Source organism: Lacerta agilis, chromosome 3 (genome assembly GCF_009819535.1).
Source record: "Lacerta agilis isolate rLacAgi1 chromosome 3, rLacAgi1.pri, whole genome shotgun sequence".
NCBI classification, from domain to species: Eukaryota; Metazoa; Chordata; class Lepidosauria; order Squamata; family Lacertidae; genus Lacerta; species Lacerta agilis.
Window position 1 is genome coordinate 53,124,065 of NC_046314.1, and position 26,542 is coordinate 53,150,606.

A 26,542-nucleotide genomic window follows, 5' to 3' on the forward strand; every position below is an offset into this window, starting at 1 on the left:
CAGTCAAGCAATGTAGTTGAGATCATAGAATTGCAGCATTGGAAGGGATTCCGAGGGTCATCTAGTCCACCTGGCAAATAGGTGTTCTATTGTGTGTGGACCTGCACATGGTGTTAACAATTGTGTGGGTTGTTTGCATCTTCTATTTTACTTGCTAATCTTCTAACATACTAATATACTTGTTGATCTCCATGAGTCTGGGAGGAGGGGTAGCTCCAACACGAAATATGCGCGCGCACACACACACACACACATGTACATATTTCTGAGTATACTGTGACCCCCCATACAGACTATTCCACGAGCCATGTAGTGACTCCAGTGCACATGCACTTCCTCTTCCCCGCTTCATTCCACGTTTTTGTGTAATATGGATAAATGTATGCCAACACATGAGTAGCTCACAGAAGCTATTTGATATCTGACAGAATGTGGCGTATTCAATAAGCTGCCTTCTGTGTTGCATTATACTATGTATTCATAGTGTCAACCTTCTGAAATTCTTTCCAAGCCTTGCTATTGAGTCATTTGCCTCTGTCCCACATTTCTCTATCAAGACTGATTCTTTGTGTCATTCTTCAGCGCACACCCCAAAAATATATATACTGTATTCACATTTAATTTCCCTAAGTAACAATGGAATGACTATGCATGTTTGTAGGCTTATTTAGAGATTATGTAGATTCATGCTGAATAATGCCATAAACTTGGATATTGGTATTATCACTACCTGTTATCCTATTCAAGTGCTGACGTGGACGATTTGTACTAATGTTTGCACAGTTGATCTGAAATGGTGGTAGAGCCATTACACGCCTTATTTGCAATCCAAGCTCAATACAGTGGCAGCAATGTTCTCGTCACTCATATGAATTAGCCGTTTGGCTAATGCAGGTGTTACTTGAACAAGCTTGTTCTTGGGAATTCATGTGATTCTCTACCCGCATTCTGAAATGGCACCATTCCAAAAAGGATTGTTATCATGTTCCTTTTTGTCTTAATGAGATTGGGGGGGGGGGGCTGTGATCTAGCAGGTCTCTGTGCAGAGCTCAGTTTACTTAATTATTCCCAAAGAGGTATTATGCTGCTGACAGAAGAGTATTCTTCAAAGAAATGCCAAATGTATAAACAAGCCTGTTTTTTTTTGGGGGGGGGGGTCCATTGCAGCAGAAAGAATTGGGAAATTCAGCAAAATGATACCTTGTAGGGGGTACCACCACCAGTAGCAGCAGCCTGGAAATAGCTTTTCAGGAGGGAGAAGGGGGGGGAATGACATATATACATGTACATGCACATATACATGTACATGTGTACACACACACACACACACACACACACACACATTCATATTCTGCCCTACAAGGGCTGTTCTGTGTTTTCTACTCTTGAAGATGATTCAGAAACTTCAGCTGGTCCAAAAATCCAGTAGCCAGGTTACTGACTGGGATTCCATTTAGATCTCACATAGCCCCCATTTTAGAACAGCTGCACTGGTTCCCAGTTTGGTTCCAGACCCAATTCAAGGTGGTCACATTAGTGTTTGAAGACCTAAATGACTAAGGCCCCAAATACCTAAAAGACTACCTGCTACCCTGCAGACCTCTTTGGATGTTAAGATCAGTGGAGATCTCTTGGTTTCACCACCCTCAGAAGCTCATGGAACAGCAACTTGAGGGCATTTTCTGTGGCAACCCCTAAGTTGTAGAACTCCCTTCCCACAGAGGTGCATCTCGTACCTCTTTACCTTGGCTGTTGATAGCAGCAATGTATCTTTTTAGGACCCCCCCCCACCCTGCTTATTTCTGTGACCATAAGTTGTTTTAAACTGAGGAAGACAGGGGCTCTGAGCGTGTGTGGACTTGCTTCTTGAGACGTCGCTGCCTGACGCGACGCCATGTCCGAGGAGAAGCCCAAGGAAGGAGTAAAAACGGAGAATGACCATATCAATTTAAAAGTAGCTGGCCAATATGGATCAGTGGTCCAATTTAAAATAAAACTGCACACACCACTAAGTAAACTAATGAAGGCCTATTGTGAGAGACAGGGTTTGTCAATGAGACAGATTAGATTTAGATTTGATGGACAACCAATTAATGAAACAGACACACCTGAACAGCTGGAAATGGAAGATGAGGATACTATTGATGTGTTTCAACAGCAGACGGGTGGCATGTGCTAAATATCCTGTCCTTTTAGGAAGAAGAATGTATAATTTCAACTCACTTTATCATCTGTTCTTGGATTTGCTATTACGTAAATAGTAAACAAATGAACATGCTAATCATACAGGAATCTCCTCATGTTCTGAAGACATTTTTTAAATATTTTTTTCTTAAAAGAAACTTTATTGAAATTAAAATATACAAATCCATAAAACAAGTTAAGAAAAACATACATACTAATCAAAACAAGCAAATCTTACTCCCATAACCCCTCCCCCCTCTGACTCCCCTCCAGCAACATTTCTTCTTCTGTCATAAATCCTTTTCTCAATATGCATTCTGTATTATCATTCTTTATAATACATTTTCTTATCCTCTTAATCTCTTTATTTTCCCTTTATTAATCTCCATATCCCTTAATCTAGACATGCAAGCACATCGTCCCTTGAGTAATATTTGGCCATATATTCCTCATAACATCTCCATTCATTTTTAAATTTTTGCTTTGATGTATTCCTTATTACTGCTGTTAATTTTGCCATTAATAGATACTCATTCAATTTACAGATCCATTCCTCTTTCGATGGTGCCTTTTCATCCTTCCACTTAGCTGCTATAACTACCCTGGCTGCTGTACTAGCATATAAAAATACTTTTTCCTTCCCTTTTGGTATGTTTTCATCTATTAAACCTAACAAATTTGCCTCAGGCTTTTTCATTATTGACTTTTTCATCATTTTTTTCATTTCCTCATGAACCGCTAGCCAGAAAGATTTAATTTTCTCACACTACCACCACATATGCATCATAGTTCCTATTTCCTTATTACATTTGCAACACATGTTGCTTTTTGATTTATTTTACTTATTTGAAAATTTAATTTTGACTGGGCCCATTTTTATGATGCAGTAATTTTCCACAGATGCAGCTTCAACTTGCACACACAGTATATCAGGGACAGGAAAAGAATGTTTCCTGTCCCTGATATACTGTGTGTGCAAGTTGAAGCTGCATCTGTGGAAAATTACTGCATCATAAAAATGGGCCCAGTCAAAATTAAATTTTCAAATAAGTAAAATACCGGTTGTTGTCTGCTGTCACCTTGTTTTTATAAATTGGTGGCCTAAATACAAGCCTACTGTAAAAGAAGGATACTTAGTCCTGGCTTTCGTTGTTTCTGTTTTACTGCTTAATTATGTAATGTAAATATTGAAATATTTTTCCTTGCAATAGTAAGTTTCTCCTCAAAACAGGTGGGTTGAGAAGGAAAGGATTTTACCATTAAACATATGTATTACTTTAAAACTGTTAATGGCATATGCAGAAAGGACAGTACTTTCAGATACATGCTTAGTGACAGTTTAAGGCAGGGGTCTGCAACCTTTAAGACACAAAGAGCCACTTGGACCCGTTTCCAAAGGAAAAAAAAACCTGGGAGCCGCAAAACCATTGCGACATTTAAAACAAATATAACGCTGCATATATTGTTTCTTACCTTAATGCAATAATAATAAATAACGTATAGGAGCCAATGCAAAGTATAATTAGTAAAAACAACAAGAATAAGTTCTTACTTTTTTGCATTGACTCAGGGGCATACCCAGGATCAAAACTGGGGGGGGGGGGAGCCATGGTCGTTCAGGTTGTGACATTTCAGCACGGAAAGGCGAATGAAACCAAAATTTTAGGGAAATTATATATAATTATAGCAGTGCTTTATTACTGTAGTTATTACAACTATTTGCTTGGTTTTTTTAAATTTTTATTCTAGTTACATGTCTTATACCAGGGGTGGCCAACTCCCAAGAAACTGTGATCTACTTTCAGCAGTGATCTACCCCCGTTTTTGGGGGTTCAGCTCAAAGTTGTTTTGGAGGGGTGTGGTGGGTGGGAGAGAGGGCTTCCCCCTCTAAGATAGGTTGGCAAGCGAACTAATAAAGAAAGAAAAAGGGGGGTGGGAATGGAAAAGTGGGGTGGAAAAATATAAATTGGGGGTGGGGTGGGGAGAATATCTATTAAAAATATGTAGTAGTTTAAAAAATAAAAATAAAGGGGGGAAATCTTTTTCTTCTTTTTCCTTTTTTTGAAAACAAAAACAAAAGGGGAAGAGAAAAGAAAAAGGGGGGATAGAGGGAGAAAAGGGTAATAATAAAAATTCAAATAGAGTGGCTGCAGCAGCTGTGGGAGGTGTTTGTTTGTTTTTCGTTTGTTTGTTTGTTTTAAAAATGGGATTTCTCCCCTTGGATTAAAAAAGGAGGGGAGGAAGAAAAAGAGAGGGGGGTGGGAGAGCAAGGCAAAAAGCCAAAAAGCAAAAAACAGGTTTGGGGGGGGGGGAATCGCACCAGGCACTGCAGCGCACCGGCCTTGGGGCTCTGGGTCCCCGAGCCGCCCTTGGGGCCGTCGTTGAGCATGTACACCGCCCGCAGCGAGCGCTGGCGAAGCACCAGTTGGCGGAGGTTTCAGGAGCAGCCCGGACGTTTTCACCGCCGCCGCCCCAAAGCAGCTCTACTTCATCCTGTCGGCGACCATCACCGCCCTCCCGTCACGGCGACGCCTGGCCCGCCTGCTCCACCCTCCGCGCGGCCGCTTTGAAAAGGATTCCGCCCGACAGGGGCTGCTCAGAACAGGGGCTGCTCCAATCGCCGCCGCCACCTCCCGCTGCCTTTATTATCCCGACACTTTTCTCTCTCTCTCTCTCTCTCTCTCTCTCGATAACTCGCAAAGCCCAGCTCCTTCTTCTCCCCGCCCTAACACCACCCTCATTGGCACGTTCCCCTCAAACAGGAACAGGCATCCCGGCGGCTCATTGGCCGGACGAAGCGTCGCTCTCCCGTGCCCGCCTCCCGCCTTCATCCTCAGTGGCTACCTCGGCGGTAAGGCCCCGGCTCCGAGCCTATGCGCCAAGGCGGGCGATCTGTCCTGCCAATCGGCACGCCGAGGTGGTAAAAGCTCAGCCCTCCCCACATGCTTATTGGTGTGAAGAAGTCGCTTCCTCTCTCTGGGAGTGGTCAAGGTGGACATCAATCTTGGGTCTGTCCTCGGGAACCCCGAGAGGGCTGAGAAAGACCGCCCAGCTGTTCAACGTTGATGCGGATTATTCATGGTTTTTTTTGGCCCTTTTTTTGCCGATAACCATTTAATTATTCCCCTTCATGGATCACTGCCTTGTCGTGGCGAAGGGGCTTGAATTACTCAGGCAAGCTATGGACAGGTCAAGATGGACAGGTCATAGCGGAGAGTTTGGACCAAACGTGATCCACCTGGAGAAGGAACTGGCAAGCCGCTCCAGTATCCCTGCCAAGAAAACTCCATGGACAAAGACAACAGGCATATAAAAGATATGACGCTGGAAGATGAGCCCCTCAGGTCGGAAGGCGTCCAACTTGCTACTGGGCAAGAGCGGAGGACAAGTACAAGTAGATCCAGAGCTGATGAAGCGGCTGGGCCAAAGCCGAAAGGACGCTCAGTTGCGGATATGACTGGAAGCGAAAGGAAAGTCCAATGCTGTAAAGAAAAGTATTGCATAGGAACCTGGAATGTAAGAACCATGAACCTTGGTAAGCTGGATGTGGTAAAAAATGAGATGGCAAGAATAAACATTGACATCCTAGGCATCAGTGAACTAAAATGGACAGGAATGGGCGAATTCAGTTCGGATGACTATCATATCTACTACTGTGGGCAGGAATCCCGTAAAAGAAATGGAGTGGCCCTCATAGTCAACAAAAGAGTGGCGAAAGCTGTACTGGGATGCAACTTCAAAAATGATAGAATGATCTCGATACGAATCCAAGGCAGTCCTTTTAACATCACAGTAATCCAAGTTTATGCACCAACTACCAGTGCTGAAGAAACCGAAATTGATCAATTCTATGAAGACTTACAACACCTTATAGAAATGACACCAAAGAAGGATGTTCTTCTCATTATAGGGGATTGGAATGCTAAAGTAGGGAGTCAAGAGATAAAAGGAACAACTGGCAAGTTTGGCCTTGGAGATCAAAATGAAGCAGGGCAAAGGCTAATAGAGTTCTGTCAAGAGAACAAGCTGGTCATCACAAACACTCTTTTCCAACAACACAAGAGACGACTCTACACATGGACATCACCAGATGGGCAACATCGAAATCAGATTGATTATATTCTCTGCAGCCAAAGATGGAGAAGCTCTATACACTCAGCAAAAACAAGACCTGGAGCTGACTGTGGCTCAGATCATCAGCTTCTTATAGCAAAATTCCAGCTTAAACTGAAGAAAGTAGGAAAAACCACTGGGCCAGTAAGATACAATCTAAATCAAATTCCTTATGAATACACAGTTGAAGTGAAGAACAGGTTCAAGGATTTAGATTTGGTGGATAGAGTACCTGAAGAACTGTGGATGGAGGCTCGTAACATTATACAGGAGACAGCAACGAAAACCATCCCAATGAAAAAGAAATGCAAGAAAGCAAAGTGGCTGACCAATGAGGCCTTGCAAATAGCGGGGGAGAGAAGACAAGCAAAATGCGAAGGAGATCGTGAAAGATACAGGAAATTGAATGCAGATTTCCAAAGAATAGCAAGGAGAGACAAGAGGGCCTTTCTAAACGAGCAATGCAAAGAAATAGAGGAAAATAACAGAATGGGAAAAACCAGAGATTTATTCAAGAAAATTGGAGATATGAAAGGAACATTTCGTACAAAGATTACCACAATTAAGGACAAAAGTGGAAAGGACCTAACAGATGCAGAAGACATCAAGAAGAGGTGGCAAGAATACACAGAGGAATTATACCAGAAAGATATGGAGGTCTCATACACCCCAGGAAATGTGGTTGCTGACCTTGAGCCAGACATCCTGGAGAGTGAAGTTAAATGAGCCTTAGAAAGCCTTGCTAACAACAAGGCCAGTGGAAGTGATGATATTCCAGCTGAACTATTTAAAATTTTAAAAGAGGATGCTGTTAAGGTGCTGCACTCAATATGCCAGCAAGTTTGGAAAACTCAGCAGTGGCCAGAGGATTGGAGAAGATCAGTCTACATCCCAATCCCAAAGAAGGGCAGTGCCAAAGAATGCTCCAACTACCGCACAATTGCACTCATTTCACACGCTAGCAAGGTTATGCTTAAAATTCTACAAGGCAGGCTTAAGCAGTATGTGGACCGAGAACTCCCAGAAGTGCAAGCTGGATTTCGAAGGGGCAGAGGAACCAGAGACCAAATTGCAAACATGCGCTGGATTATGGAGAAAGCCAGAGAGTTCCAGAAAAACATCTACTTCTGCTTCATTGATTATGCAAAAGCATTTGACTGTGTCGACCACAGCAAACTATGGCAAGTTCTTAAAGAAATGGGAGTGCCGGATCACCTCATTTGCCTCCTGAGAAATCTCTATGTGGGACAAGAAGCTACAGTTAGAACTGGATATGGAACAACTGATTGGTTCAAAATTGGGAAAGGAGTACGACAAGGCTGTATATTGTCTCCCTGCTTATTTAACTTATATGCAGAATTCATCATGCGAAAGGCTGGACTGGATGAATCCCCAACCGGAATTAAGATTGCCGGAAAAAATATCAACAACCTCAGATATGCTGATGATACTACCTTGATGGCAGAAAGTGAGGAAGAATTGAAGAACCTTTTAATGAGGGTGAAAGAAGAGAGCGCAAAATATGGTCTGAAGCTCAACATCAAAAAAACTAAGATCATGGCCACTGGTCCCATCACCTCCTGGCAAATAGAAGGGGAAGAAATGGAGGCAGTGAGAGATTTCACTTTCTTGGGTTCCATGATCACTGCAGATGGTGACAGCAGTCACGAAATCAGAAGACGCCTGCTTCTTGGGAGAAAAGCAATGACAAACCTAGACAGCATCTTAAAAAGCAAAGACATCACCTTGCCGACAAAAGTCCGTATAGTTAAAGCTATGGTTTTCCCAGTAGTAATGTACGGAAGTGAGAGCTGGACCATAAAGAAGGCTGATCGCCGTAGAATTGATGCTTTTGAATTATGGTGCTGGAGGAGACTCTTGAGAGTCCCGTGGACTGCAAGAAGATCAAACCTATCCATTCTCAAAGAAATCAGCCCTGAGTACTCACTAGAAGGACAGATCCTGAAGTTGAGGCTCCAGTACTTTGGCCACCTCATGAGAAGAGAAGAATCCCTAGAAAAGACCCTGATGTTGGGAAAGATGGAGGGCACAAGGAGAAGGGGACGACAGAGGATGAGATGGTTGGACAGTGTTCTTGAAGCTACTAACATGAGTTTGGCCAAACTGCGAGAGGCAGTGAAGGATAGGCGTGCCTGGTGTACTCTGGTCCATGGGGTCACGAAGAGTCGGACACGACTGAACGACTGAACAACAACATTTAATTATTATTGAAAGGGCATTGAAAGGGGGCATGCCGGAGCCGCGGGAGACCTGTCAGAGAGCCGCATGCGGCTCCGGAGCCGCAGGTTGCTGACCCCCGGTTTAAGGTAATGCAAATGTACATGTGCTTTTTCATAATAAAATAGCATAGAATAAAACAATTTTTTTAAAGTAAAGGAATGTCTCTGAGTTTGTCAGCAGCTGTAGCATTTGCATAGGTTAACTTTCACACCTACTATCACATGTCCAAAGTTGAGAATCAGTGTCTTTGATAAAATGTTTAAAGAATGGACCAGAACCAGAATCCTCTTAGGAAGCTATGGTGTTCAACTAATTTTAATGGAATTTGTTTAGGAGAAATTCTGAACAGATTGTTCCCAGCGAGAACCACTCCTTATTGATGTATTAGGCAATAAATAAAGTTGTGTACCTTTTTCTGTCATCTCTCTTGAAAGCTGAACTTTTCACAATTTCCTTAGCCGCTACTTTGAAATCTATAGGTTGGGATATAAAGGACCATGTGCCATGTTCTAGGATTTCTGCAGTCTCTTCCTGCTATAACTCCTCATGTCACCTCCTATAGGAATACTGTGCAATACTGGAGGGCTGCAGGAGAGAAATGTGTCGGGTACCTGTTCCCCATGTACATGCAGAGTCTCCTGCTTGTGCATGGGGCTCTTTGGATAACCACCATCAATTCATAGATATTTTAGTTATAATGAGTAAATTAGGTGTAGCTTTTAAAAATATGGTATCAATATATTTGGGGTCAAGTGTGCAGGAAAATCTCAGTGTAACGATACATTCTTAAAGAGGCTTGCTGTGTCCTACGTCCTCAAATATTTTGAGCTTCAAAATAATGTTTGTAGTGACATCTGGCTTGATAAAATTTAATTTGCAGAGATCCAAAAATATAAGATTGTTCTGTTGACTTTTCAGGAGGCTGTTCATTGCTCCTTGAGAATGTCACTTCCTTCTTTTAATCTCTACCCATCATGTGTTAGATTATCGGCTTGCAATAAATCCTGTTGGAGAAAAGTCTTTTCTGTTTCAGCTATATGTTGTCTAAGGGGGATATTTTAAAATCTGTCATTGTTTATTTACAAATTTTTACATTTATTGTCCTTTACTACTGTACACAGTAAATATAGTTTGTTACTCTGAAAAAAAAAGTTGTTTTAAACTGATTTTCACATTGTGTTTTAATGGTCATAAGGTACCTTGCAATGGATAATAATAGTAATAGTAATAATAATAGTAATAATAATAATAATTAATGGTAACAAAGATGGGAGATGTGGTCCAGAACATCAGGACAGTCACTGTTTCCCCCTCTCCTGCTTTAAAGACTTTGGGATGCAAGCATGCCTGAAGGAGCGAAGTGCTCTAAATTCAACTGCCCCAGATTGGTGTTATTAAACATATCACACTTTAGTTTTTGGAGTGCATCAATAATACATTATACAGAAAGTAAACAGACTGCTAGGCAGGGCCTCTCTCGGCTTATTTGATGTAGAGCAAAGTATTGTCATCTCTCTTGATCTATTTCTTATCCTTCCTAATGAGCAAGCTGACATTACAAGCTCATAAATATCTCTCTCCCAGAGCACACGTTTCTTTTTGTTGGCTGATTCTCTGAGAAAGCAGTACCTTCTTCTTTGCCACCTAGTTACACTTTTTTCTTTGCTTTCTTTCTTGTGTATTGCATGTATATAATACCATCTAGTATTAGAGTTCACACTCACTAGTTAAAGCAATGTGGGTATATTTGTATTGTTCCTTGCAATATCTAACTTGATGGACAAACCAAGCACTATATTGCCAGATTTTAATTTCTCTACACCCTGGATGCCAGGCATTCTGTCTCTTACTAAATTTGCATAGGGCCTGGAAAAGATTATTGCTTGATAGGCTTTCTCCTGTTGGTAGGTAGCATGTTTCTAGGCAGAGCTTTTTTCTGGGGGGGATGCAGGGGTACATATACCCCTAAACACTTTGTGAATCTTTGTACTTTTGTCCATTTACTGTATTTATTTTCCCCGATTTGAACTATAAAATGGTGATTTTCTTGAGTAAAAATGAGAGTACCCCTAAACATTTTTTTTAAGAAAAAAGCACTGTTTCTAGGTAATAAGAAGTTATTTCACCAGGACAACTGTTTCTAAAAAGCAGCTCTCAAAGGATAGCATATTTCTCACCCATAATTCGATTTATAATTTTAATATCAATTTCAGTAGAAATATACTTTGAAAAAAGACCTACAGATAAATGTAAATTATTCCATCACATGTGTTAAATAATGTGACCAGCAGAACTGATTCTTACTATAATAAATGTCACAATTAGTATATTTTAAAATGCAGCACACATTAGTTGATTCAAATTCACCCCCTCTACTTAATACAGTAACAGTGCAATCCTACATAGGTCTTCTCAGAAATAAGTCTCATTGAACTCAATGGAGCTTTACCCCCCCCCCCCCCGGCAGGATTCCAGTCAAAGTTAATTTCAGTGAACCAGTTATTGGCTAGGACTTGTTTAACAACTGCAGGGCAATAAATATTCTGCCATTTTTCCCCCTGTGCTATCAGTAGATTAAACGAGCTCAACTTTGTCCTTTGATTTCTTGCAAATGACTCCATATTACAATTACACAGCAGTTCTGTCCACCAGCTCTTCTTGACTTCTCGTGTGCTGTGAAGACATCGTTCTATCTGTGGGTGAAAGTTGATTATATAGTTCTAGCTAATGCTTTTGTAGTGTAATTTCTGCTTTTTTTCTGATGTGATTTCGTTCTCTTTAGGTTGCTTGTTACTGTTCTCCTTTGGAAGCATGTTAATGTTCTCTTTTGGCTGACACTTTTAAAAATTGTATTACAGGCAACAACCAATTTATGCACGCTCAATTGATGTGTGACCGCACACATGTGCATCGCAGTGACCCGGAAGTGGCTGGAAAGGGGGTGGGGGTGGAGAAGGCTTATACACGCTCCATCACTGCTTGCAGTGACCCGAAACGCAACCCCATCACAAGTCGGGGGATTGCCTGTATTATGTTGTCTTGCTTTTGTTAGCCATCCTGAGAGGTCTTTCCTATGGAATCCGGGATTAATCTCTCAGTGGCAAAGAACAATACTGATGTGTGTGGAATATAGTTTTCCACCACCACATATAAATGGTGAAGAAGAGCCTCAATTGGGTTTCCTGAGATTAAAGGAGGCATTCACTTGTTAGTTTTGACAAATGTGTCTTCTCTTTGATCCAAGAGGTGTTGAGATGCTTTTTGCCATTCATCTCAATGTTATTTCTTCAGCAGATAATACAGATGACATAAGTTTCCAATTATATTCAGTAGAATGGTAAAATATACTTACCCTACACAAGCAAAACCACTGACATGGTTGGTTGTCTGTGTATAGTGTGAACGTTGGGAAGATTCCTCCATAAATATCAGTGGATGGGGCTAGTTTGTGTAGCCCCACTCAAGTGTTGTGGTTTCATCTGTGTAGATCAGTGTTTTTCAACCACTGTTCCGCGGCACACTAGTGTGCCGCGAGATGTTGCCTCGTGTGCCGTGGGAAAATTACTTTATATATAGTCAATATAGGCACAGAGTTAATTTTTTTAACATTTTCTAATGGTGGTGTGCCTCGTGATTTTTTTCATGAAACAAGTGTGCCTTTGCCCAAAAAAGGTTGAAAAACACTGGTGTAGATCTTGTCTTGGTTGGTTGGTGAACAAATATTGGCAGCAATCAAGGTTTTGTGCAATTTGACTGTGCCAGAATCACCTGCAGCCTGGCTCATTCATCCCATGCTAATTTTGATACCGGAGCCATTGTTTCGGGAATATAGTAAGTGGCAGACTTTAACAAATGTTAGTGGTTTGTTAGGAAAGTTGTTGGGCCAGTCACTAGCCCTCAGCCCAATCTACCCCACATGGATGCTGTGACGATAAAGGAGAAGCCCCTGTATGGGACTCTGAGCTTCTTGGAGAAGAGTAAGCGGCAAATACCGTCATTTGGCTGAGCTTTCAGTAGCGACAAGCATGGCTACAAGTTGATGGAAGTTTGCTTCTCATGATGCTGAATGAGAGGGTGAACAACCCAAATGCCAAGTTCACTTATGTAGCAGTCCTGAACTGTGGTGGATACAGAAGATAGGTTGCCTGGCTGGGTAGCGTCTATAGAGTTGACCTTGTAGATTTCTTTAGCATAAATGGATATTCTGATGTGAAGCAGGTGGTGTTTGTTTATATTCAAGATGGGCTTGATAGAAGGATTTTTATGTTTAATTGCACCAGCATTGGAACAGCACATCAGCCCTGGGCATTGGGATTGGAAATGATTTATTACCTTTTGATTCACAGGGGACTAAATATGCTAAATGTGATAGTTCACAAACAGAACGGAATGCTGAGCAAGTAACTATGCAGGTGTGGTTATTTGCAAAGGTCTTCCATTTTTGAGACAGAGGCACTCAGGGAAAGTATATTTGTGGGGTTTGAGCTTCTAAAGGAGACAGAGCCCCACAACTGTGACCTAATTTGCTGACGTATTACTCGGTTGTGCTGAGCGATAAGTATCCTGAAGTCATGTTCCTGAAGTTGGCACTAAAGGAGAACGAGGAAAACATGTACTGATGATTTAATGCTTGAAAGAGACAACCTTGGATTTATATCCCCGAAATGAGGGCATATTGGCAGTCCAACAGAAACTTTGATGCACTTTTTTACCAGTGGAAACTACAGGCCCAAACATGATGGGTATTTCATTTGCCACTGGGAAATACTATGTTGAAAAAATATTGTCAATTTTCAGACACAATTTTATCAGCACCAGAGAAGGAAATCTCTTATTTTCACTTCTCCCGCTTTCCCCCTTCCTTTCTCCTTTGCACTCATTCCCATGCCTCTTCTTCTCTCCTGTTCCGCATTCCCCTTTGCACACAAGTCCCCCATGATAACACATTACTGTATCTGAATCTGAAGAGGAAGCTTGTTAAGTTAGAGACTATTAAGTTCAGTTGGTGGATGCTATACACATATGTTTGCTTGTTAATGAAATATCTGTTCTACACTACTGCATGGAATCCGTAACTTCTTATAGAAGATAACCCTTGCTACCAGGAGTGAAATACACTGTGTGAAGTTACTATGAAATGGGTGAGGGCTCTGCATCCTTTATCTCTGATGAGGCAGCTGAAGAATGGAAGAGGGAGACATTTGAGTACAGCAAGAAGGGAGTAACACTGACATATTCCCCTTCGTTTCTACCATTGCCTGTTCTTACTCCATTGCACTGCAAATGCTCCTTTTAATCCTATCCACTTCCACATGCCTGCTCCCCAATTCTTCCTCCTCTCCAGCTTTCTTCCCTTCTGTCACCAGAGCCCTGAAACTGTCACACACTCGCATCTACCTTCCTATCTCTACACATTTATTCACCCCTCAATTTCACCTGCCCTTTTCCTACTTCCTCTCTCCTCTCTCCTCCCCGCATCACAAGAGAACTAAAACTGTTGCACACAGAGATGCCCTCCCCCATAGGCCCCCCCTATGTCATTTACTACAGACATGAGTCCCTACTTTTTCTTTCTGCCCCCTCCTTCCCCCGCCCCTGCCTCTAGAACAGCCTTTCTCAACCTTGGGTCCCCAGATGTTTTTGGCCTACAACTCCCATCATCCCTAGGTAGCAGGACCAGTGGTCAGGGATGATGGGAGTTGTAGGCCAAAAACATATGGGGACCCAAGGTTGAGAAAGGCTGCTCTAGAACCTGGGGAAGCAGCCAACGGGAACAGCACAATGATGGACTAGTGCAAATATTATATATCCACTTACTTTGGAGCCATTGCATTTTACGGAAGACCCCTGTTTGCTGCAAGTGTATGCATGCACACTTCTTCTCTCCCTCTCCCTCCTCTTAAGATGTTGTTAAGTCTGATTGGTATCTAGTGTAGAATACAAGGTGATTTAAGAAGTTGCTATGGTAACTTCTCTTTTAAATGGGATGATGAAGTATGTTTGTGCTAGAAAAGCATCAAAACCAGTTCTGGGAATAATAACCAGCAAGCAAACAAGTCCTCCATTTCCCTTCCTGCCGCTTTTAAGAAACTGCACTGTCTTTATTTAAAAGCCTTATGATACATTTGCGACTCCGGTCTCTGAAGCAGGTTGAAGGAGAAGTCTGTCCTCCTTGGCTCTTTCGCCCCCACCCCACAATAATCTGTACTGTATTGACACTTGACGGCCTTTTATCTGAGGGCAGAAACCAGCTTGGCATTACTGTACTGTATACTCAGAACACTCGTGCCTAACATCAGGGTTAGTGGAAGGAGATGCCTTATAAAATGGTAGCAAAGGTGGGACACTGTGTGAGATTGTTGCCTTCTTTTTATGAGTAAAGCCAAGACTGTGGCTAACTATAGTAAAGGAAGCTGTTTTATCCCACGTCAGACCATGGCCCATTAGCCAGCTCTTGTACTGCTCTATTCCACTCTGGTCAGACCTTTCCTGTTCTGGGTGTTGTTTACCATGTATGCTCCCAGCCAGCTGCCCCTTGAGGATAAAATATTTTTAAAAGTAAGAAAGAAGAGAAAGGTAAAGTGGACCTGAGAATGTGCTCAGTAAATGTAAGAACCAAGGGGAAAAGAGAAACTATTTTGACAGTGAGGGTAACACCAGCAAAGAGAATGGCCAAAGTCAGGATTATATCTTGGAATTGATTTTGGCCTTTAAATCGCTGCACTGTGATAAAGCTGACTCCTAAACTGGCTTCTCTGTCTATGGCGAAGACAAGCACTCAGGGTAAATTATTAAAAAGTGAAGATGCAGTTGTAGAAGCTGCAGTGACAAGTGAAGAAATCTTTCCTTTGGCTGAATGTTAATGGAAACCATATGCGTGCAAGGATTTTGCATAATGTATTTTTGAGAGCAAGCAGATTCCATGTGTGACGTAAAGCCTCGGAGTAGAGGGCAATAATCCAGCTTTTGATAATGCATCCCTGTCTAATTTTGGTTTTCAGCTTTTTTCTTTTTGCCCTAAAACAGGTATAGAAGTTCTTCTGTTGTGCTTATGGCAGTGAAAGGTTCCACACTGGCTGAGCTGGTGGAAAGAGTCCAAAAGCACAGGTGTCCCACCCACCACCCAAGAAAACAATGCTACTACCAGTGTTTTCAGAGGAGACATGGAACTGAGGCAGGAACAGATTGTGAAAAATCTCCTTGACCCTTTGGTTAGAAGCTGAATGTTATAAGAGTGGGGGAAAGCAGGAGTTCAAGCAAGTCTGGCTTAGCCAGGGGCCCATGTAGCAATCCAGTTCTGGTGAACGCAGATCAGTGTCTAAAGAACCAGAGGTAGATGACTAAGGCAAAGATGGACCTGTGCTTAGGATCCAGGGCGAGGTGAGCTGTCTGTTCAGCAACTTCTTCCAAGAGTTATTTCCTTAGACTGGAGATATGGGGAGGGGAGAATGTAGAGAGCAGAATCTATCAGTAGATCTCTGGGTGGTTTGCAGCAGATGACCACGGGTTTGACTCCAGTTGCTTTAACAGTAGAAACCACCTCCACCTTCCCTTCAAGTTAGGCTGCAGAAATGAAGAAAGCTTGGAGAGGAAACCAAGAATGTATGTTTGCGGGGTAGAATAGCATGCCCAGTTATGGTGCTGAAAGCATATTCAGGGGCTATGATGCCTGGTAGCACATGGGCAGGTTGTGCAAGCTTTTCAGCACCAGAACAGAGAGCTGCACTGAGGAAGACTTTTTGTGAATATATGGCTAATATTATCTGAGCCAAGAACCAAGCAGGGGTCTTAGAGTTAAACTCCACACACTAATTGAACAAATCAGTTCTGTGTCTGCTGGGCTTCTGAATTTCCCACTATGCAATAGAACGGTAAAGATAGCATAGACACGAACTGTCTCCTCCGTCTCCATTTTTTCCGCCAAGCTTTGGTTTTCCTGGTCCTTTCTGCATTTTGTATTTTAACTATACATTAAAAATAAATGAGGACTGTCTCCCAAACGGATCTAAAGATAGCTACTGGTGCAACAAAACCCGCACAAGAATATGCTAATTTATGAAAATAAATGAGGTTGCTTTGCTGACAGACTGTGAGGCAACGCTTGATTAAGGAAGTTATAGAAGTTGAGTTTTAGAAGCAGATAATTTGACAGTCTTAGCAATTAGTATATTTTATTCATTCATTCATTCTCCATTTTCAGAAGAGAAGCAAAACCTGTTCTTTGCCAGAATGCTAAGGTTGCCACTACGTCTTTGGCTGTTTTCATACTGCTGTTTGCTGTAGACTCAGTGCCTTTCCATTGCCCCCCCCCCTTTTTTGAGGTGGGGCAAATGGTCCAAAAAGGGCATTGTTATGATCTTGGCAAAAAGAGTGTAGATTTGTCTGTAACTTACTTTTCTCAGCAGATGTCCTTCAAGATGCACACTGCACAACTCCAGTCTGTATATCAAAGCAGCAGTGTTGGATTACCGCAGGATTTACTGATTATGCAGATCTCCCTTCCCACTTTTCCTTCCTGCTGTTATTAAAGGAAATAAAATGCCATGTAATGAAAACCAACCCATCTAAGCACAGCTGCATATTAGTAATATGAGAAATCAGTTTGGAGCACTCTGCAGTGGACCTGACAGAAAAGGTGTTAAAAGGTCACAGGTATCTAGGTGGAAAAAGCAACAGCTTAATATCCAGACACTAAGCAGTTACTGTGCCATTTGTTACCACAGATAGAGTTGGGTTGGTTATGCTTCATATTAGCAAGCCACGGTTTAGCTAGTCATGAAATAGTATTGTGGTTTGTTTCTTCCCAAGAAGCCTTCGTCTTCTGTTTGTGGTTTGTTTGGAAGAAATGAACTTTGAGCCTAGGCTGCTTGCCAAACTTTTGCTTGTTTCCTTCCCTGAGTGGCCCAGTCAGGAACAGGTGCAAGCCACACACTCATGCACATCAAGCCGTAGTTGAAAATAAACTATAATGCTGTGTGCAAATTGGGTCATTTTTGTTTTATCAGTAAGCTGTGCAGCCAGCATTTTCTGGAAAATGGAACGTATAAATAGGCTAGCAGGAAACCTGTAAGCATAATTAAGAGGGCTCTTATCTGCATTGTTAGAAGTGAAGTTATAGGGAAGGAAAACAACGTTGACAAGTTAATTTGAAAGAAATATAGGCACAATGCATGTGTAGCAACGGAGGTGCAATTCACTGCAAGTGCTAGGATATGATCTGAAGGGATACCCAAGCATGAAATAAAGGTTGAGAATGAAGGTGAAAAGCAGCACTATCAATTTAGCAGGAAGTGGGCAGGACTGCACTGGCCCTTTGCACCCAATTGTATGGCCCTGCTAAATGCCTAACACAAACCTTGCACCAGCCGTAACCCCCTTTTAGAGGTAAGCAGCTGCCTGGATCTGTCTTGTCTCTTGCGCACTGCACTGCTATAGTTTTCACTGGCTTCCCAAAATTATCCAGATGCCAGTATATGTGTGTGCATGTGTGTTCTAGCTATCTGGAGATTTTTAAACTTCAATTACCAGGTTCTGGATATACAAGAGAGTCAGAATGAGCTTCCTTTGAGGATGAGTTGCATTTCAAATCCAATTTTATGCTGAGTCACCCTTGTGCTAGTCAGATTTCTATTTGTAATTTCATTTAATTCATTAAAGCAGGAAAACATTATGGAGCTGACGCTTGGAGATTTATATTAGAAGAGTACATAAAGTGTTAACATTATAGCTACCATGCATTAAAAAAAGAAGAAAAAGACAACATTTAGTAGAGAGCTATGGACAGTGGCAACAGAAGCCAGTAAGGGAGTGAGGTCCACTCAGGGAAGGGCCCCATGAAGGCATCTCACCCAAAGACCCCCCCCCCCGAGCCTGGAGGTCACACTGACTTCAATCAGCCCATTATAAGATTTTTATTCCAGAGCCTGTGTGTGTGCTGCAGTGCCTATTAGTGAAATGGCTGCCTTGAATCACTTCTCTCTGTTTCTTTTTCCAGTATAAGTAGAGAGAATTCTGCTAGCATCTTAGGACAGGGCTGAGGAACCTCAGACCAGGGTCCAAATGTGTGTGTCCCAGGAAAAGACCTTTTTAATGTTACACCAGCTAACTAGAGTGCACAACTCTTTCCTTAGAAACTACTAGGGAGGGTAAGTGGGCCTATTTGTGTTTTAGTTATGTAATTAGTGATTACAGTTATATCTCACCCTTCCTCCAAGGAGCGAAAGGTGATGGACGCGGTTTTCCTTCTCCCCATTATATCCTGACAACAACCCTGTGAAGGAAGGTGAGGTTGGGAGACAGTGGCTAGCCCAGTGTTTCTCAGACTTGTAGTCTAACAACAGCTGGAGATCCAACTCCCAACATCTCTGGCCACTGTTCCCGCTAGCTAGGGAAGATGGGAGTTGTAATCCAACAACAGCTGGAGACCCGAGTCTGAAAAACACTGGCCCAGCCTGAGGTCACCCAGTGAGCTTCATGACTGAGTGGGAACTAGAACCCCAGTCTCCCAGGTCTCATGGAATTATGGAAATGTAGAGTTAGAAGAGTCTTGGCTAAATGCAGGAATTCCAGCTAAAGAATCACTGGCAAATGGCCATTTAGCCTATGTTCAAAAACCTCCAATGAAGGACAGTCCATCACCTTCTGAGGTAGCCCGTTCCAAACAGCTCTTGTCATCGAAAAATTCTTCCTAACATTTAGTCTGAATCTCTTTTATTGCAATTTGAATCCATTGGTCCGGATCCTACCTGCCACAGCAGAAGGAAACAAGCTTGTTCCATCTTCCTCGTGACAGCTCTTCATATCTTTGAAGGGGTTTCCTTTGTCAATCAGCCTTCCCCAACTTGAAGCCCCCCCAGTCATTAGAGGGAACCAGGCTAGGGACACTTGGCAGTTCAATACTGGCCACTATACCAGACTGTCTCTACTGTTTATAAATAGGAGTAGATAACCTGCAGGTGCTGGTTATTTTCCTATATTTATTATGAGCTATGGGATTTTAAATATATTACATTTATAAAGCGCTCTTATAAATTGTTCTTCTCAGATTTGATTTTGAATATATGCAAGAATGACCCTTTAAGCTATGCTGAGAAACCACCACCCCAACAAGAAATCTGAACCGTTGCCTCAATCCAGACCTTAGCACATGTCAGCATTGTCTTATCTTTAAGAGGACAGAATTTACGTCATCTTTGCAGCTGACTGAGAGTGTTTCAAAAGGGACAATCTAAAAACAGCAAGTAGCAATGTGTTTTTCCTTTTCCTTTCAGCACCCTGTGTGGAGTGGAGGCAATTGAGCTTTATAACAATTCCCAAGGAACTGTTTCCTTTCCTGGGTGAACTATTAAGTGTGCAGCACTCTGCACTTGTGTGTATGAGCCATGCATTCAGAGGGGAATAATAGCGGAGGAGAGGGAAACAAAGGACCACGTATGTCAGAACTTCCTCGTAACAGAGGGGGTGAGATGGGCACATACATTAAAATATTTCATGGACAAATTCTTCACTCCCATCCACTATGAACCATGTTTGAACCTAAGATGAACTATTGTGATGGTGCTTTGAGAGATCTGTGTTCTTTTTGTTACTTGCTTGAAGTGAATTCTGTGACTCATTTCCCAAAATTAAGCTGGCAGTGAAGATAAGCTGCTGACAAAGTCCAAACGAAGAATAAGCAATCTCGCTCCCTTTCTTGTATTTCTGCTACAAAATTTGAGCCACATCTGGGCGAACTGTGCTTGGATTTGGTTTAATGCTTTAGTTAATGACAGTCTCGGAATGAATCATTAGTGACAGTTGGAGCAAATACAGTAATATTGACGTGTTTATCTTGATCAGGTTTCAGAAGTTTTATTTTACATATTCCCTTGAGGGATAAACACCAGACAGGCAAGACCTGCTCATTTTTAAGCTCACACTGGGTCTGATACTTGGCAAAAGAGAAATGTCTTTATGACAACTGGAAGCTTCTGGAAAGACGGATAACTCCTTCAGCTGGAAGTGAATTCTTGAGCCATATTTTTATGGCTCAGAACTTGGCAGTGAAAATCTTAGTTTTTGTATTTTACTTGAAGGCCAGCTCTGATGTGTACCAAAGGTTTACAGTGCCAAAGACAATTAGAAAGCACTTATTTTTATGTGAATTAATTGGTTGATGGCTTTAAAGCACAATCCTATATATGTCTACTCAGAACTCAGTAGGGCTTACTCCTAGGTTAAGTGGGTACAAGGTCAGTAACTCAACTGACATGATTTTATAGACCAATTATGCTCAACATAATCCCCCCCCCAATAATAGTATGCAACAAAAACCACTAAATACCTATAGATGTCATACATTTATCTGAACCAAATAAGATAATAGTAAGACCCCTGTAGCTGCCTACAGGATTGCAGCCAGAGTCTGTAGTGTTTTGCACACAAACCTGGGATTAATCCCTGTTGAACACCGTGGGACTTGCACCTGAGTCAACATGCATAGGGGTGTAAACTAAGCAGAGCTTGAATTAAGTTGCTTTCATGTTTTCAGCTAGATGGAGTATTTTGTTGACATTGTTTTGAGTGCATGACCTCCACTGCCCTTATGAAGGCCAGATGACAAAAATATCTTTTTATAGCTGTGGAGTTCTTGTTGTGACTAGAGCAGTCCTGTGAAGTAATAGCCATGTGATCAGATACACTGTACAGCACCAACTACTGCTCCATCTTAAAATCTAGGTAATTCCATATGCAGCTGAGCCCTGTCGTATGTCCTGGTGTGGTCCATGTATCCCAATGTGAGTGAAAGTTTATTCAGTCTGTACGGTCATTTCTCATTTTAAATGAGCTTGAAGCCCAGCTTTTCAACTCACTGCTCTCCCCCCTCCCCCAGTACAATATTATTTCATACCAGGGATTCGATCTTAAAGGGTGGTACTTGTTGTGGACTGGGGTGGTTCAAAGAGGCCCACCAATGGAAACTCTGGGGAGGAAGAGAAAGAAAGAGAGCGAGAGAGCACTAATCTGAATTTATCACCTTATCCTTCCTGATCCTAACTCCTCTTATTATGGGTCTTCACATCCAATCTCCCTTCTACAGCTGCATTATTCCTGCTTCATGAGGTCAGATCTTCACAACTGCACCTCTACGCCTGAGCAACCACATCACTGGTTCTGTTATGGGGAAGAGCACTTTGCAAGTTCCCAGCAGCCCCAGGAAAGGCTCTAGAAATAATTGGGGGTGTTCTCCCTTGTAGTTCAGGGGTGTTGAACATCTGTGGCTCATCACTGAACCACTGTCCATGCTGGTTGGGGCTGGTAGGAGCTAAAGAGCTGCAGGTCCGTCCGTCCGTCCGTCCGTCCTTCTGTCCCCGCACTAGCGGAGGAAGAGGGGTGGGTGGGAGTGCACCGCCCGCAGCAGCATGATCCCGATGGGGTTCCATCGCGGCTGCCCCCTGCCCGCACTGGGCGCCACGCCCCAGAACACGCGCCACACCCCCAGGATGTGCGTCATGCCCCTTTGGGCAGTGCGCCCCATCCCCAGGATGCGCCCTGTCCCCGCCTGCTCTCCACCTCCAGTGCCGGAGCATGAAGCTCCACCACTGCCCACCGTCCCCCGTCCCCCACTTTAGTTACATGACAGCAGAGCAGTACTTCTTTCTAACTTCGAAAATGTGCTTCCTGGATTACAGAGAAAATACATGTTTTTAATGCTAATATTTAAAAAGCTTTTCATATGGTTGTGTAACCAGATCACATTACCATAAAACTGTACTATGAATCCCATTTGTATCCATTTCCTTCAGTCATAAGCCTGCAGCTAGCTCCCAGTCTGTGCCGTACATTTGAAACAAGAGTTTCCATTCTTTCTTTCTTTTTTCCATATCTTCCAGAATTGTTGGGAAGTTTTCTCTCCAACTTAAAACAGTGCACAAAATGCTCCTCTGAGATAGGACAATAACACAGATAGCTGGTCATCTTCTATTTGGCTGATCAAGCTACCCGCAAAATACACAAAACGAAATAGCCTATTCAAAGTTGTGAAAGTCTGCAGATGCTTTTTCTTAGTACTAGTCATGAATGTGGAGAGTTTTCTATTATGCCTTGCTCAGTACTGGTGGTTGAAGAACAAATGGGAAATGGAGAGAAAGAAAAAAGTGGATTCTTAGGAGAAAATTTCAGCATCGATGTGCTGAACCTCTGACATTTACTAAGGAACAACTGGTTCCGTGCTCCCTTCAGCCAGCTGACATTTGGGTTTTCAAAAGGCGAGCTACTTTCCTCTGTCAAATAGCAGGATTACCGGTACTTTGTGATCTGACACTAGACTCTTGAAGCTGACAGTCTTCTTTTTACTCTGTGTTTTTCAGTCAATGTTGCTATGAGGAAAGAAGTCAGAGATGACTGATGTGGAGCCTGTGGTCACAGATTTTGCAGCCTCTGGACGGGCCGGTCGCCGAAATGCCTTACCAGACATTCTGGGTTCTTCCGCTGGTGCTGGAACATCGGACCTACCACACAAATTAGCTGAGCTCACAATGTCTGAAGGTAATGCAGACAAAACGATTGAGAACAAGATGTTACCCCTCATTGATGGCCAAGGGTTGTACAGTTTCCTAGCTAGTGACTGCCAACTGTACAGGCCAACTGGTACATGCTTGGACTACTGCAATGTGCTCTACGTGGGGCTACCCTTGAAGGTGACTCGGAAACTACAACTAATCCAGAATGCAGCAGCTAGACTGGTGACTGGGAGTGGCCACCGGGACCATATAACACCGGTCCTAAAGGAGCTACACTGGTTCCCAGTACATTTCCAATCACAATTCAAAGTGATGGTGCTGACCTTTAAAGCCCTAAATGGCCTCAGCCCTGTGTACCTGAAGGAGCATCTCCACCCCTATCATTCAGCCCAGACATTGAGGTCCAGCTCCGAGGGCCTTATGGCAGTTTCCTCACTGCAAAAAGCGAAGTTACAGGGAACCAGGCAGAGGGCCTCCCATCAGATGTCAAGGAGATAAAGAACTATACAACTTTTAGAAGACATCTGAATGTGGTCCTGCATTGGGAAGGTTTTGATGTTTGATATTTTATTATCCTTTTATATTTGTTGGAAGCCGCCCAGAGTGGCTGGGAGAACCCAGCCAGATGGGCAGGGTATAAATAATAATAAATGTATTTATTTATTTTGGGTGCCAGAGAAACTCAAGAACTTCTGAAATGTATATCTACACACACACACACACACACACACACAACAGCAGCAGAAGGCTACCTTCCATGTAGTATGTAATATATACATGCTTTTTCCCTGCACAATGAAATTAGCATATCATTTCTATTATCCAAAGCTTTATTGTAGAACCTCCCAGATTCTCTGAATTCCATATGGTCCAATATTAACACAATCCATTTTTAACTTGGAATTCTCTTCACCAAACCTCCTAATGATCGGAATGTTTTGACCAAACTGTTCAGGATACATCTAACAGGTTGTTTCTCATATCCACCTCTCTTTAGATGAAGGAGCTGCTGGCGGGGAAACATCCTCTTCCAACACCACAACAGAAAATCAAGAAACAGAAGGGAAGAGCATGGATTCCTAATATTTGTGAAATGCTTGGTTTGTGGCGATCGCCAACTGATTCCTCTCCCAGCGTATGCAAGACTCTGAAATACACAATACTTAAAACAGCTGGCAGACATGAATAAGGAGCTGTTGAAGGTTTTCAGTGGTGTTACATAATCCATGAAATAACAAGTTATTTGTGTACTATAGCCCACAGCCAATATCTGCAGGATGCATGTCAAGGTTTTAGATTTGTTTTCAGTGCTGTAACAAAATCAGCTCCAGCATATCCTCTCGGATACAGTGTAAATAATCAAATACAACAACCACCCAAATACTTGTTGCTGTTAAGTTGATCTCTTGGGGGCTTTTCAGAGGATAAATCCAAAACATTTCTATTTGTGTTTAACGTGAAACATTCCTAGCCCTGATAGAGAGCCGGTGGCGCACTGTACTAATGTAAAAGATGTAGGGTTCACTGTGCTGCAGCAACGGAGCTCGACCGAGGCTTTAAAAAAGAAAGTAGAAAATGAATCCTGGGAGATGGGAGCTCCAGAGTGGAGCAGGAGAGCTCAAAGCCCAGAAATAACAATACATTTCTAAAAGCTATAAAATGGTAGGGCACTGAAGCAGGAGAGACAGCCTTGCAGGTCTAAGAGGTCCCTGAGAACTCTCCTCGCAGCACTTCTGTAGTCCAGCAAAAAGGAGCACTATCTAAAAATGTAAACAAATGAATAACACAGGAGCGGCCTTGTACCAGACCAGATTATTTCCCCATCTAACTCAGTTATTGTCTACATAGACTGGTAACAATGTTTATCAGTGTCTCAGGCAGAGATAGGGAGACAATAAATTGTACAACCCCACATTCACACAATGTTTCAGGAATGTTGGGCAGGAACCATGGGGACAATCTAGTAGGAGCCCATGGCTCTCATGCAAGCCCAATTCACACAACAACGGCCATTGGCTGATGGGAGCTGTGTTCCAGACAACCGTCACCATGGCAATAGGCTGCTCGGAGTACCACATTTTCCTGGCCAGAGAATTCAGAGTGTTCAGAACATGGAAGTATCTCTGAATCGTAGGAAAGTCTCTGGATCCCTTGTAACAATGGCACATGGCACATTTAGATTCTTCATATCTAAAGTAACCTTTTCTCTCTTCCCCCAGCCCTATCATTTTTTCATTTCTCCACAATCCGAGGCTATATTAAGCAGTTTATTTTTGACATAGTAGGCTGTCTAATCTTTTGAGGAAATGGAATGTCACCTGTCTAACCCCAAGAAACCCTTTTGAAGTTTGGACTCTGGAGATGTCCTGGTGTACAGAGGAAAATTAAAAACTCTCTTTCCTCACTCCTTCAAAATGTCACAAGGCACTGAGATCACTTAGGATTTTAAAATCCTTTTGAGAGCATTCTGCGCTGCCCTTTCTCAAATCTGACTTATTCAGTGATCTCAACCCTCTGTGTATCCATAAGTTTCTAAAGTGAACTAGTGGCATTTGTAATTGATTTAAACTTTTATTTCATTTCAGCATGAAAATTGACATTGGTTATTTCTTCATTTGGTCTTTGTCTTTTGTCACTCGTGTCTTCACAAGACACAAACTTTTCACTTGAGTTAGGATGTGGGTTTATTGGCTCATAACTGATCCTGTTAAAATCAACATTCAAAGCATTTTCTTTCAATGTATATTTTGCCTGTACCAAAGGATTGATTCATGTTTTATAATAAAGGTTGTATTTAAAATATACTGCATGTGTTATTTGTACAGCAATTCAAGAGCACACTTGTATGAATTCTTGCGCCCGTAGCATTATATTTTTGGATGCGGTACCATCCAACTTTGTTATTTGCTGTGGCATCAAAAGTTGTTGTTGTTGGCATCCATCTGTCTTGGGAGACAATGGAAGAGCGTACCATTAGGGGTAAAGTCAAACCATTGGAGAGTAACAGCACCTGCTGTGGCTGTAGAGACCAATATGGGAGAGACATGTTTTATTGCAGGTGGGGCAGATGAAGGCATTCGGTTCTGTTGCTACAGATGTTTCTTCTCTCTGCGCTCCTCCCAGCAGTCATTCCTCCTCTGGTCACTGTTGTGGATATACAACCTGACTATCTGTCTCCAGGCACTGCCAAAGATGCCTTGGGTAATGAGTTGCAAAATGTAGTGGGTTGTACAGTTGTGCCAATAATTGCCATCATTACCACATGCCACGCATCAGCATCATACAAAGCTATCATGTAATGCAGAAATTAGAAATGGGCAAGATGAGTCCCATCCTTCCTTGCCCAAGAATTGACCCAAGCGGACGTTTGGCTATCAGCTAGGGAAAAAAATGTATACATTGGATACCTAGCAGTTGCTTGTTGTTATAGTGACAAGTCAGCAAAGCAGAATTTTCTCACTTGTTAGGAACACAGGAAACGGCCTCAGGATTAGTCAGATCAT

General features: G+C 42.4%; 2 protein-coding genes across 2 annotated transcripts; both read left to right on the forward strand.

The window, feature by feature from the left end:
• Positions 1–1,861: 1,861 nt before the first annotated feature.
• Positions 1,862–2,246, forward strand: LOC117043725 (small ubiquitin-related modifier 3-like). The gene has a single exon (XM_033143713.1). It carries the CDS (start codon positions 1,895–1,897, stop codon positions 2,177–2,179), a length of 285 nt encoding a protein of 94 aa, XP_032999604.1. The 5' UTR covers positions 1,862–1,894; the 3' UTR covers positions 2,180–2,246.
• A 20,640-nt stretch (positions 2,247–22,886) lies between these two features.
• PKIB (cAMP-dependent protein kinase inhibitor beta) lies at positions 22,887–25,841 on the forward strand. The gene is made up of 2 exons (XM_033143714.1): positions 22,887–23,064; positions 24,037–25,841. The coding sequence occupies exons 1-2, from the start codon at positions 22,917–22,919 to the stop codon at positions 24,120–24,122; spliced, it is 234 nt and encodes a 77-aa protein (XP_032999605.1). The 5' UTR covers positions 22,887–22,916; the 3' UTR covers positions 24,123–25,841.
• Positions 25,842–26,542: the final 701 nt, after the last annotated feature.

Coding starts and splice junctions, on each gene's coding strand:
- PKIB (XM_033143714.1), top strand. CDS start 22,917: ATGACTGATGTGGAGCCTGTGGTCACAGATTTTGCAGCCTCTGGACGG. Junction 23,065..24,036: donor TGAGCTCACAATGTCTGAAG/GTAATGCAGACA, acceptor ACCTCTCTTTAG/ATGAAGGAGCTGCTGGCGGG.
- LOC117043725 (XM_033143713.1), top strand. CDS start 1,895: ATGTCCGAGGAGAAGCCCAAGGAAGGAGTAAAAACGGAGAATGACCAT.